At 43.5% G+C, this 14,072-nt stretch overlaps 1 protein-coding gene and 1 long non-coding RNA gene across 3 annotated transcripts in view; one reads left to right on the top strand and one right to left on the bottom strand.

The window, feature by feature from the left end:
• The window catches only part of RAX2 (retina and anterior neural fold homeobox 2), a 35,244-nt gene extending 21,632 nt beyond the window's left edge, over positions 1-13,612 (bottom strand). Inside the window, exons 1-2 of one of the 2 annotated variants that reach the window (XM_085639490.1) lie at positions 13,422-13,612; positions 1,766-1,846 (exon numbers count right to left, since the gene is read on the bottom strand). Coding sequence is in view for 1 of the 2 variants with exons in the window: in XM_085639489.1 (XP_085495615.1) it covers positions 1,453-1,711 (259 nt within the window). In the remaining variant the exon portion in view is untranslated. Of the gene's footprint in view, positions 1-1,452; positions 1,736-1,765; positions 1,847-13,421 lie in introns of those variants that run through there. The other variant, XM_085639489.1, reaches the window with a different exon arrangement.
• LOC146772425 (uncharacterized) overlaps positions 1-14,072 on the top strand; it is a 442,975-nt gene that overhangs the window by 15,007 nt on the left and 413,896 nt on the right. The gene's annotated exons all lie outside the window — the stretch shown is intronic.

Below are 14,072 nucleotides of genomic sequence, written 5' to 3'. Positions count from 1 at the left end.
ATTGTAGTCTCCTAGAGGGAACCACTGAATACCTTGTGAAATACATTGAAAACACTTAATGCAATGAAACAGAGAGGACCCAACTCAAAACAAAAATGGCTGGTTCTCTGATATGTAGTGGTCTGTGCCGAAATTATTGAGGAACTGGGATGTTGAACACATCTAGAAAATGCTGGTGGTATTGAGTGGCCTACATTGTCTTTTGCTAATCTACATGTGGAGGGGGCTGTCTGTCCAAAGCACCCTTTTGATCAACCTCTACAGCATTCACAGTGTGTCCGCTATCTTTTATCATGGTTTTCAGCCGGAGATCAAGAAGCAAGCAGAGATACCAATTTCCACAAAGGCATGCCCATCTTTTTAAAAGGGTGAAAAACAAAAGTTCAGAAAAATATCAAATTTAAGGTCTTCAACAAAGACTCTTTTAAAGTGACTCTATCTTTAGATCTTGATAACATGTGGCGCCTTCACTTGGACACACAGGAGGTAGAAATTGAGGGTCTGATTGACAAAGGGCCTCTGCGCTCGTGGCGTAGGCCTCGCTGACGTGGGCAAGTCTCTTCACTCGGGTCGGAATCTACGCAATGAGAATTCTCATTACGAAGATTCCGCCCCAAGTGCGTAGACCCCCCCCCCCCCCCCCCCGCCATGACTGTGGGGCCTCTGCCACCACGAGCGCAGAGGCCCTTTGTGAATCAGGCCCTGTGCGTATCCCATGAAAATTTGCATATCCATAGACTGCTGGTGTTGATAAGGACCAGGGGATATGATCTGTCAATATTCATACATATACAGTACCACCTTCCAACTGTTACTTACAAAAAGATGCTATAGTGAAGGAAAAATCCTAATTATTCTCACACTATATTGCTTTTATGTTCATGGAAAAGCCATGGATATTCCTGGTTTGTACATCACCAAACGTGGATGCCCAGAGTTTAATCTTGCTTTTGATCTCATGTTTGCCTAGAGTCATATCCCTATCGTCTTGATTTATGCAATTCCTTCAGACCCAGGTTAGCATCTAATGCCTTTTGATACCCATGTATGTTAAATGATGTTAAAGGGCATTTTACAGTGTGGAGCTGACTTTTACGCATCACAGCGGAGGGAGGTGATGAGAATATTTTCAGAACTTTCACTCTGAATCATTGAGGCTAGAAAGTGAGAATTTCATTGTGGAAGTGTAAATTTATCCAGCTGATAAGTGTTTGTTTATTAAGTGGTAAGATTCCTTGATAAGAGACTTGTGGTGTTTATTTGGGCCAGGAGCACCACGTTCCGATATTACCCACCGTAATGCTCGACACTAGAAGAAAGACAAATATTTCCCCCTCATACGCATGCTCCTTCCCTCTTGATTCATGGTATTGCTTTGATGAGACGTGGGTCACCTGTTTGTGCTCATTCTACCCCTCCCTGACTCACACTTGATGTTAAAGGGTATTTTACCGTGTGGAGTTGACTGGTCCGTATCAGAGCCAAGGGAGGTAAGGTGTGTGTAAGGTGTCGACTGCTGCTGTTCCAGGTTGGCTGAGGCACTAAGCACTGAGAAAGGCACAGGCAAAAGGGTGCTCAGCAGTGCCTCCTCCTGGTCCCGGATGTGTCCTAGAATGACGTTGATGCTGTGCACATGACCCATGCTCCTGAGCGCCTGGGGCAGGGTGGCAGCACCCGCTTCCTGAAGACCATTCATGGTGCCCAGGAACATTGGTGCCGCTGACACACCGCACTGCCAGGCCCAGAGGTTGAAGCGCAAACGTACCTGCCAAAACTGACCAGGCACACGTTCGACGTCTCCCCGCTGCTCACTGGTCTCAGGTTGCTGTTCAGTCGCTGCCTTAATCTGCGAACAAAGGAGTAAAAAAAAAATAATAATAAAAAACCCTTTGTAAACAATTAATTTAACTTGTACCACATTTGACGCAAAAGAATCCACACAACGGAGGCGACTTCTGGCACACTCTGGTCTACACACCTAGACTGTGCACAACAAACTCAGGCAGGCCCTAATATACAAACACATAGGCAGGCTGCACTGTACACAAATATATGGTAGGGTGCAGCCTACACAGCACCGCCTAAATTGTAGCTTACACAAGCTGTGAGCTCACTATATTTAAGATAGTTGTATCTTACACAAGGTTCATGTCTTGCCTACAATCACTTATGCAGGCAGCCGCCTACACACAGTCAGCACATTCTACGGCCTATGTAAACAAATGCATATTATACTCTGCACAAACTTAAGTCTGCAGCCAGTCAAGGCAGGCTGCTAACTATACAAAGTTAAGAGAAGCTGCAGGCTACAACAGGTCAAGGAAGGCTGCAGTCTGCACCAACTAAAGGCAGTCTTTGACCTTCTCAAAATGTGAACTGCTCTTAAGCAAAGTTAAGACAGGCCATGCAACACAAACAGCGAGACGAGACTGTAGCCTACACATACATAGTTCGATAACTGTAGACAAAGTCCCTAACTGAACACCTAATAAATAATCATGAAATATTTTATGATGGTGATCGATTTCTGCGGTACGGCACACCCACAAAGTTGTAGGTATTCAGTATCACAAACCTTATCAATAGTCTTTTCTACCCAATTAATGCAAATGAAAAAAGTTTTAATTCCGCCTTACTTCCTGGCGGTGCATGGCAAGGAATTTCTCCACCTAGAAAATTATTATTATGTGAAGATAAAAAGGAAGAAAGTTGCAAGTGCAAATGTTCGAAATATTTACTCCTACACATTGTCTGTCATCTATCAATCAGGATTTGTAAACTGCTGCTTATCAACTGTGAGGGTATCCAGGTGCTCGGGTGGGGGGTTGGGGTGGTGGTAGCTGCTGGCGTGGTCAGTCGAATAGCTAGGTCTTTAGGCCGATTCTGAAAACCTGCATGGTGGGGGGGGGGGGGAGGTGCGAAGGTGGAGTTGGAGGCTGTTCCAGGTCTTGGTGGCCAGGTAGGAGAAACGAGCGGCCTCCACTCCTGCTTCAGAGCTAGTAAGGAGTATGGACATGGGAGAGGGTGGCGGAGCGCAGACGGCTAACAGGTTGGTGTAGATACAGTCTGTGGTTTAGGCAGACTGGTCCTCTGTTGTGTAGGGCCTTGTAGGCATGGGTCAGCATTTTGAACTGAGATCTTTCATGTACGGGGAGCCAGTGGAGTGTTCTGAGGTGGGGGGTGATGCGGGCTCACCTTGGGAGGTCGAGGATGAGCCTGGCTGCTGCGTTCTGGATGGTCTGCAGTCTGTTTAGTAGCTAACTGGTGATTCCTAAGTCGAGAGTGTTACCGTAGTCCAGGTAGCTGGTGATGAGGGCCTGGGTGACGGTTCATCTGGTGCTGATGGGGATCTACTTGAACAACTTCCAGAACATGCGGAGCGCGAGGAAGCAGGCTGAGGATACTGCGTTAATCTGGTTTTTTATGGTGAGCCTGTTGTCCAGTTTGATGCCAAGGGTCCTGGCGTGGTCTGAGGGTGTGGGCACGGGGCCCATTTCTGCTGACCACCAGGTGTCTTTCCAGGGATTGGTGTTGTTCCTGAAGATGAGTACCTCTGTTATGTCAGTGCTGAGCTTGCGGCAGTTGTTTTGCATCCAGCTGGCGACGCTAGCCATACACCTATGGAAGTTAGCTTTCGTGTTGGTGGTTGCTGTGCAGCGGAGGGACTGTTTGTGGATGACGACTGTTCCACCTGTGTACACTGTGCCGTGGTCATTATAGGCACAGCTACTGGAATTATGCGGTGTCAGGATTGACTAAATTATGTGGCAAGAAAAGGCAAATTATGCGGCACGTTTTCTGAAAGTATTACTTCATTATTTTCGCATTTTTACTCTTGTTAACACTGTCTGGGCATAGGTAGCACGTAATTAGTACCAGCTTAATACCCAAATATAGAAATGATCTACAGAAAGGTAACCAGACAGCCTGCACAAAGGATCTTCCACTGCTCTGCAGCAAGTGTTGCTGACTTTTCAGTAACTTTTGAACCGTTTGAGCTGGAAACAATTGTTTTTGTTAAAATATACATATTATGGATTATGTGGCGAATGCAGCAAATCCATAGCTATGCCAAAAACACTGCAGCTGCACAATCAAATAATTCCTGTGGCCCTAAGCATAACATAGAAGTGGTGTGTGCTGCTACTTTACTACACATAGACCCAATCGAACTTCAGAATCTGTGGCCAAATTAAATGAACCAACCTTTGGGAAGGAAATTTTTTCCATGTTAATGTGAGTTCACATGTCTGTAAAATGTCCTCTCAACATCCAGTGTACATTTTCACGGTTGCTGCCTAAGGGCTGAGTTGGGGCCTTCACTGAGTACCATGGACCATGGCACGGCGTACGGCCTCCAGAACAGGACTTCATGATTTTGAGAATACATCTGTTTTTTTCCACTTCCACTCTGTCAAAAGCCTTTTCTCAGTCTAGTAGTAGGCAGGATGAGCGCTCCCTCAAAGTCCCAAACAATATTGTACATTGGAGTATATGGTGTTTAGTAGACTTTCAGGATACGCGACACTTATCCACAATCCCTAGTCGTCAAATGTAGACAAGTGGCCGGACACCCCTCTTTCCTCCAGAGTTTCTGGTAATGCAATGAAGATGTGTGGTAGGAGCCGTCATACCTACCGTAGGGCCTGACGTATTTTATGGTATGTGACAGGAGGAGTCAGCATTTATCTACTACAGCCCTTTGTTATTGCACGGTATGTGTCAAAACACATAAACCTTGTCTATCGACTTTCCTTGGTATGTGGCTAGCACGCCCGCATGCGTTCACAACCATTGATTCGAGTGTGGTAAGTACACTTGCCCTTGCATGGTATGTGGCAAGAACTCCCCACCATTGTCAACAGCCTTTTCTTGTAAATGACAAGAACTCTCAACCCGCCTTACCCACAGTCCTTTCTTAATCTATGACAAGTACTTTCAAACCACTCACACACCTGCTATGGCATGTGACAAAAACACACAAGGCTAGTTCATATCCTTTGCCACTTCTAGATCAGTGATACTTTTAGTTCATATCCTATTTTTTTTTTTTGCTGGTCTGTCTGCCGTGTGGTTGTTTCCTGTGCTTTTCAATTTTGGGGAAAGGGGTGCAGGCGTTAGGAAGGTGCAGGAATGCGTGATCATCACAGGCTTTGACGCAACTTGTTGAGCGATAGGGTCACAGGCTTGTGAGACAGTTAGAAGGAGTGGGCCTGTGCCAGCTATTAGCGCTTTGAGGCCTTTTCGGTATTTCCTAACGTTTGTGTTGAGGTGGAGGTGTACAGATACGTGTCACAAGGTGGACCTTCATACATAAATGGCCCCCCAAAATGCTTGAATTTCTTCCAGCAGAAGACCAGAGTCTGTTTGGAGTCTTTAGGGTGGAGTTGGGCAGTATGGTGCATTCAACGTGGTACGTTTATGATGCGTCCAACCAGCCTTTGAAATAGGTGGATGACCCAAAGGTGGGAACGTGACTATTGACCTGGTGTACAATGGATTTTCCATTCTCAAAGCCTATGGTTCTTAGGTTTTGCAACATCAGGGTTGCAATGTTACCTAGGGATTCCCCAAATGTTTGTGCGAAGCAATGTACACTCTACTACCCATTGCAAATGATCAAGAAAGGAGGGCGTGAAATGGGCGTCCATTCCTTTCCAAGCAATTTCCAAAGTGGAAGTTGCCCATTGCAGCACAAAACCATTTTCTGGTCCCAAGCAATCACGGTTTTTGCACCGAGACTTCTTTGCGACCCAAGAATAACCACAAAGCCCACATTACCTGTCCAGTATTTGTCCAAGAACACCTGTATAAAGCTAGGAGTTCAGTAGCGAGCCCACTGCAGATTACATAGTTCAATGACCAAACACTTTCCTTGCTTCTGACTGGAAGACTCTGCCCTTCCCCCACAGACCCTTCATTTCTGGGCCATGTATAAATATACTAGCCCAATCTACGTATGCAGTCCATGTCTAACGCAGGTCCAGGTGTGTCGGTACATGTCATATTTTCCCAGAATCCACATAATACAAATTTGCATACAATGGATATGAATGTGATTAATTTCTATAATGAGAGATTATCCAGAAAATAAGGTATGTATCCGGCTTTCCTTGACTTAGCTTTGACACACCAAGGTAGATATGCCGATGGATTTGTGCCCATCAATGTCATCTTATCTCAAAGATTTTTTAATCCCCCTTTTGGGCTAAACTGCACCCCCCTTCTCCAAAATCTGCACATCCCATGAAACTGTAAAAATCTCCTAATGTCAACATTCTAGTGTCTTGGGGTCTTTCGCTAAGACCCCGCCCCCTGTGCTCTTATTTATCTAAAATTGAAATCTAGCAGACCGCATTCTTTTGTCGCAGGAAATGACATAATCTCCCCCGGTTCACAATGTTATAAAATGGGCTAGGCAGACTAAAAAGCAGATCTTCTGAACTGAGAATTAGCAATTTAAGAATCGCACCACATCAGATTCAGAGGATAGAAAAAGACATGGGTAAAATTGTGCAGCAACTCAAATAAAAAAAAAAAATACCTCTGGAAATCTAGGATATAGAGGTGTGCAAAGTTAACCAACATCGACTTCTGACTCTTTTAAAGTCCCTTATGCATTCCAGTGGAAGCACTTACTGGGACAAATACCGCAGCCAATAGCTTGAGATGAGAGAGAAATAATCTACTGGGAGGGGCCAGAGGCCACTCTATGTATGGTCTAAAGCAGGGATCTTCAACCTGGGGGCGGGCCTCGCTAGGGGAGCCTCAAGTGATCCCGGTGTGGGGGGGGGGGGGGGCAAGTTCTAGTCAAAAGAAGCATTATGCCTATAACAGTTATTTGTTTTAAGCTGAAAAAATTCGTGGCAGTAAGCCACTCTGTCAACTCTGTCATAGGCCATCACTACCATCTTTTGTCATTTATATCCTGGCTGGGAGAAGGTGTCAGAAGGGAAAGGAATCCAAATATTCTTCAAAACCCCCACCCCCGTTTCTAATAATCACACTGTGGATATGTTTACACGTTAGTAGGGCCTGCTTGACCGGAATAGTATGTTTGGCAATCGTGTATTTGATTGCGTTTTTAAAATGGTAACAGAACTTATCTGTAATGTTTAAATAAGTCTTGATATATTTAAACATTGCCAGTTTAATATAATAATTGTGAAAGTTTTGAAGGGGTGGGGGGCGATGATTCTTTTTTTCCACTGGGGGGCATCATTACAAGGTTTGAAGACCACTGGTTTACTGAATTGGTAACAAGAGGTCTGCAGACAGCTGTGCTGTCAAGCCAGACCTAAGAGGGCCGTTAAAGGCGGGTGGTGGAGTACTAATATGTGGTATGAGTGGTTTCAGAACCATGTGCACTTAAATCTGTGCAGTCCGATAAAGGCTCATTAAATAGCCCTTTCAAGTATGTGGCCAGTTGTCCAAATCGATAAAGTATTTGTAACTTGGAGCCTGTGAGGCAGTAAGGAGTGTTTTCTCAGGTCAGGTGGACCATTCTATGGTGATGGCATGGGCTTAAGTCTTATGTGTATTTATAAATATACTCACTTTCAGTCACATTTTTATCGGGCCATATTTATTTTCGCTTGTGTGGCATAACTGCATTTATTCCAGTACAATAATATAACGCTTGGGAGATTTAACAGGAATCTGCAAGAAATAGAAATGACTGGCACCCTCAAATTCCAGACTTGAACCATTCCAAGCCAAACATATTGATGTACACGTCATATAAAAATATATAAAGTACAAACCAGTTAATATATTTTGTTGCATAACTTGAACACTGATTTTGTTTACACCTCCCAACCTCTTTACAACAGGCCGTTTTTAAAATGTAAAATAAATTTAAAAAATGTGTTATGTTAAACATAATGACCTTTTTAAAAAGAAAAAACATTGTGAAAACCAGAGTCCAGTGCTTTTTAAAAATGTTCCACTGGGGGATCCGAATTCACCTGGGAGATGTCCTATTTTCAGGTGAAAATAATGGGATTGGGGAAATAGGTTCTTAATGGGAACTTCCCCGAAAACTGTTGTTATGTGTTGTGTGGTATGTACCAAAAGGCAAAGTCCTGGGCTTTATAAAAAATTCTAAATAAATACATTTAGGTCACATGACGCTGGGTTAAGTTATTTTATGTGAGACTCAGACACCAGAAAATGTATCAGGGCACTTCTCGTCTGCTAAAACATTATAGTTTCGATGGGAATATGCCCCTGTAATAGTAACTGAATGAATGAACGAATATATGAATGAACATGTGTATTTGTTAAATGAATCTCTGGAGAGTCCGTCCTCTCTAGGCGGTCCTGCTTGAGGAGAGCATATTGATTTTAGGACGCTGACCTTGTCGAGGGATTGACCTCGCTATGGGGATTACCACAGGGCCATTATGAACTCTTAAGCTATGTGCGCGTTGCATATTTTGTCTTACTAGGTCTGCCATAGGGCCAGTACCTGCAACCTTAGATCTTTGAAGGAGGGCACCCATCAGTCCAGGGTTGTACATTCCACTTTAACCCCACTTTTAAAACTGTTTTATTTTGTGGGCTGTTTCCTCCTTTGGCTAAAGTGTGTTTTACTATACACTTAAATGTATGATGACAATAAGGAAGTACACCCCAATGCAAACTTTTTATTTGTTTAAAGCCCTGATGAAGTATTCCATAAAGTGTGACCAAAAACAGTGTGCCTTAAGTGATTCATGCGCAAGAGTAATCTTTTATCAAAAGTACAGCCATCTTGGCTAAAATGCTGCAATTTTGTATAATGATCTAAGCAAATTTCTATCTCTTAAGGAAGACACAGTTCTACTGTGTGTTACAAGTTTCGGTTCAGGACATTTTCTGAGAAGGTAACCAATCCTCTATGAGAAGTTGATTCCTCGATCGCATTCGAGGTCCTCAAACTCGGCACATCCCATGAATTTCTCTTCCGTGTCGCAGAGAGGTTGATTTCATGTCTGCTAAAAGTAGAGCTATTGAAGTTTCTCAACAGACGCTAGCAAGACAGATGGCTCTCTGTCCAAGGGAGAGATTAAACTTCATCTGATTTGTGGGTTTTTTTTTGGTTTTTTTTTACATTCCACATCCCCTTTCCTACTATCACTAAAGCCAGCAGATGTGGGTTCACAAAGTGCTTTGTGGTCGCGGCCTCCATTTTGTACGACAAGATGACCAAGGCGGACAAGCTTAAAGTATGCTGGGGGATTACCCAACAGGCAAGTTCTTCAGTGAGGCCAGAGACCCCAGAGTAAAATCTCCGGCATGACCGACTTCTGAAGCTCTGGTCTGTCTGCAAACTCCTGACCCCCAACGGGCCGCTCATCCACAATACCTGGTCCATATTTAGATCTCCAACTACAATGAGATTATTTTCTATCAACTTGTAAAGCAAATTCTATTTTGAAAACTTTTGTTAACCTAGAACCTGAATTCAGTATGTCCAACAGTGTTTTGTATTTTACATTTTCAATACTTGAAAAACTGAAGGTTACAAATTGCAAGTGTCTAAAAGAGAAATATTTAAAGATATTATGAGCAATGAGAGAGTTAATATCAGAGGTTTAAATACCCCCTCCTCTAAAACATAAAATTCAAGTATGGACGTCCCAACATAACTTCCCTCACAATTTTCTAAAAAGTTCTGTGCCTAAAATTAATTACATGTTACACCATAGTATCACAGAAACTATACCAAGGAGTTGTTCTACTCCAATATCGGGTTTTAGGTATCAATCCGAAATATATCGACTCTAGATTATCAGCTACCACTATATATTGTCAAGATCAGTGTATATATAGGCAAGCATACATTTGTTATTCTTAACTCCAGATCTTTCTAATTGACAAAATGTATAAATACATATTTTCAGGGTACATAGATGTGAAATTAAGGACAATACAGCTATAATTACTTTCATGGTTTTGTTGTAGTTGACGTCATGGCTCGCACAATATTTTTTTTCACTCGATATACTGAATTACCTTGTACCAAATAGTGTTTGTTGGTTTGCTACCCATACACTGGTACTGGTTTTATCAACCCGAGAAGGAAAAGACTGCGATCTGTTGGCTCCACACTTTTCTTTGCAACAGTGGCTCAACTCACTGAGCTATCTCGCTGGCACCGCTTGACATGGATATTCCACAATGGGTCAGGAGACGCCGTGTGCACTCAGGGTCAGAGCTGACACTTGAGGTGAGCTCTCGTCCCCTGATACGCAGTCTAGTGGCTAAAATATCACTTGTAGAGCCAGTCAACTGAGTTCTACTCCCTGTGTGACCCTGGGCTAGTCACGTTTTTCCCTATGGTGCGCGTGTTTTTAATTTACTTACGATTAATTTAAGACCGGTGCGTCTAGGTTTACTTTTCTTGCAATTTTTATCTACCTCAAATGTATGTTTTTACTTATCATGGTTTTTTTTTTAAATAAACTTTTTATTGGTTTTCTTAGAGCATAAAGAACAATCTGTGACATAGCATAGCTTGAGAATCATTACATCAGTATACATAATATCAGTCCACATCAAAAACAGCACGACCATCAGTGCCAGGTACAGTATCTCTACTGGAAGTATAAGCACCCCAGCCAGGACCACAACTGCGACCCTCCATCTCCCACTTATCATGGTTTTTAACTGGAGTTTTAAATTAAATTTTTTTTTTTTATCTATGGTCTTAACTTCAATGTATTTTTCATGTTATTATGAGATGGATGTATTTGTGTACTTTTATGATATGCATTGTTCAAATCGAATAAGGAGAAACTATTTACTTATGTTTGGGAGAGTTTACGAAAATGTCCTTCCTCCACGCTAAGTTGGTGTCTGCAATGCCTCACTCGATTTCTCCAAAACTATTATAACTTCTCGTATTCCTTCCCCAAGTACACATTGCCCCGACCCGGAATCGGTGTAGTCTCTTGTCTTGACACCCTCATAGCGCTTAGAATGTTATGTGCTATCAACACATTTTTCATTCATCACCCCGGATGTCCTGTGCTCTTTGATCCGAAAGAGACAGCTCAAATATAGTGAGTTCTATTTGAAAAAAGTTTTTTTCATACTTGGTGGAAGTTATTCCTGATTTTGAAACACGAAGCAAAAAATAAAAGCCTGTGGTTATGTTTTTTTTACGTGTGTGAAAAATACCTGAGTGTGCGCACTATTGCCTGATCATCAAACTGCGATTGCATGAATATTTCACCAGTGTACCCATATGTCCAAGGCACTATGTGCAAAGCTAACACTGACATGTGATGCGGTGGCACCTGAACTGCAAGTGTTGGCTTCTCCCACGGGTAGTATGTTTCTCACCCTCTGATGAACTAAAGGCGGAGCTGACCCTCCCGAACTTGGGTTCTGTAGCTTGCACACAAATCTGTGCAACAGGTGCTCAACCCGCCGCACTTTATTACAAGTCTGAGTAAACTCAAGGTCTGAGATAGCCTCCATGTTTAAAATTACTTTACTACACCCCTCTGTGCGCCCTGTACAGCCACAATGCACGCTTTAATTGACGACGAATGTCAGAAGCGCCTCAGCGTCCCATATAGGGGTAGTGTGGGCTATAAAAATGCTGCAATACAAGTCCAAGCTCGTGCTCACAGTTTACCATTTATTTTCCTTTCGAATGTAGAAAAAATCCTTAAAATAAACACTAAAGAAACAATGCAGTTGAACTTGATTCTGAAGACAAGCAAGAGACATGATGAAATATATACTCCAAAGTAAAATCAATATTGCTGCTGCAGACATATTGTAATTTCAGAACAAATATTGCCCTTAACGAGAAAGAAGGAATTGGTCCCAATAAATTCAGCCTTGAGATTCATGCTTTTCCCATGTTCTGACATTCCCGCTTCCCCCAATGTACCCACCTTTCTTCCATTTCACCCTCCTGTTATTCCCATTTCCAGTTATAATTTTATTCTAATCTATGTTTCTTGTACTCCTCCCTATATTCTATTCGACACAGATGTACTATAGAAACTTGTACGTCTAGGGAGACCGGACACAATAACTCTCAACTCGTCACAGGTGTACGTTGTAGTATAGAGTTGGAAATCTATTTCTTTAAGGGAAGTCAAACCGGGCAGTCCGGTGTGGAACCCGGGGCATTGTGGTTAATAAACCCTGAGACTTACTAGCAATTGAGTGAGAACATAAAAGTTGGGTTCCTGGGGTAGCCATGACGCGGTTTGAGGGTCGCCGTCTCAACCTACCAGATGTGTTGTATTGTAGTATAGTGCCTCGTGTCCTGACCAGGCCTCAAGACACTTCCGGGTGGACAAGAGGCTACAAAGCCGGTTGTGGTTGAACAGTTGAGTGTGAGTTTACAAGGCCGCCAGTGTGGGATAAGTTTTGGCGTTGTGCGTGAGGTTATGAGTGATGCCCCAAATGTGTCGCAGAAAACTTGCAGCTGCACGTAAACGTGAAGGGAAGAGGCTGACGCATTCCGTACAGTTTATGTAATGCACGTGAAACATCAATACATAAAGTTGATTAAAAAATAAAACCAAGCCAGTTTCAGTTGCTGAAATTTACAGAGAAACATCAAAAACAAAACTCAGCAATATGCAGGAATTTTTCTGAGGGAGCTTTGGGTGACCTTATGTACCTCTGACCTGGAAGCTTGCGCAAGTACCCAAGACTCTGTGTAAAACCCTACGACTTTGTAGGAGCGATGATCTTAGTAAGAACAATTGTACTTTTGTTCTGCTTACTACACCCTTTGGGGTGTCTAAGACCTTTGCAAACTGTGTTCCTGGACTCCGATTATTGACTCCCAAATTATGTCCATGAAGAGGAAAGGCTGAGTGCCTCTTGCACAATATGGGACTTGTGCACTCTACACAAGGAGGTACGCGGAGACTCTGGACCGACTGATCAGTCAACACTACAAACCCTGAAGAATTATTAGAAATAGTAGTGAACGGAGGCGTATAGGGTTTTGTCCAAGTTATTCTTACAAAATTCCTATTGAATTTCTTTGAATTTCTTCCATGTAGATTAAGGATTTTTTTTTTCAAACTCACAGGAGCAGTTCACACTACTCTACAGCAGTTCATAGGTTTCCTGTAAAAATTACTAGATGAAAATTTGACCCAGGAGGACTGTACCAAAGTAGTAGGAAAGGATAGCACACCCTAAGAGATTCGTTGGAGGCCTAGTGATTGGACTGGTGCCTTGTAGTAAATTGTCATACTCTCTATAGGACTTTTGACTTTCCCATAGGATGATTCTGTATGGCTACTAATCCGAAACAGCTGTTTTATAAAATAGGGTCAAATTTGGCAAAAAATAAGAGTTGAGGGCAGACTTTAGGACCAAGCTGGATCAAAGCCACGGGAACCTCAGATGTCCATGTTTTTGGAAGGGTCGCGCGAGAGCTGAGATAGACTCACCTGTTGGAAGCGGGTCCGCGGATCCTCCCGGAGTATTTACCGCAGGGACCGGGGCAAACAAAGGGCTCAGGGCCGGCAATCCGCCAGCTTTGGCCGCCAAAGTTCGGTCCAGGCTCTTATGTGTCACAGATCGAGAGAGAGCAGGGCGCGCGCGCGCGGATTTGCTCGAATCTTTATTTAGTCTCCGCAGATGTCACCAGACTCTGGAGGTTGGAAATGAGTCCCGGAGATTACGCGGGGTTATTAATTGGTGGCCGCCCCTTTAAGAGTGATTGGCGGGGACTTTCGGTCCAAGTAATTGCTCTAAATGTATCTCCCATTTTTCATCCCTGGCTGGCTTGGGGGTCCTCTGACAAGGGGGGGTTCTGGTTGGCACTGGTGGGGGACGGGTTGCTAATGATGCACACACAAAGATTTTGCATTGCCGACTCGATTGTCTTGCACACAAAGGTCTCCTGTGGCGAGTCCTGTGTAATCCTCTCATTACAGGGCATAGGAAGCCGCGGAGAGAGAGACACACAGGCAGTGTGCGCTCGGGGCCTGTCATGAACCGACAGCACTGCCAAGAGAAGTTTGTGGGCCAGGGAGGGTGCTGGGGTTAGGGAGGGCAGGGGTTGGGGCGATGGGCGCAGAGGCCCAGGTCAGCCTGAG

This window comes from Triturus cristatus, chromosome 12, assembly GCF_964204655.1.
Source record: "Triturus cristatus chromosome 12, aTriCri1.1, whole genome shotgun sequence".
In the NCBI taxonomy this organism is placed as follows: domain Eukaryota; kingdom Metazoa; phylum Chordata; class Amphibia; order Caudata; family Salamandridae; genus Triturus; species Triturus cristatus.
Note: the sequence above shows the minus strand (reverse complement) of the source record. Positions and strands in the feature narration are given on the sequence as shown.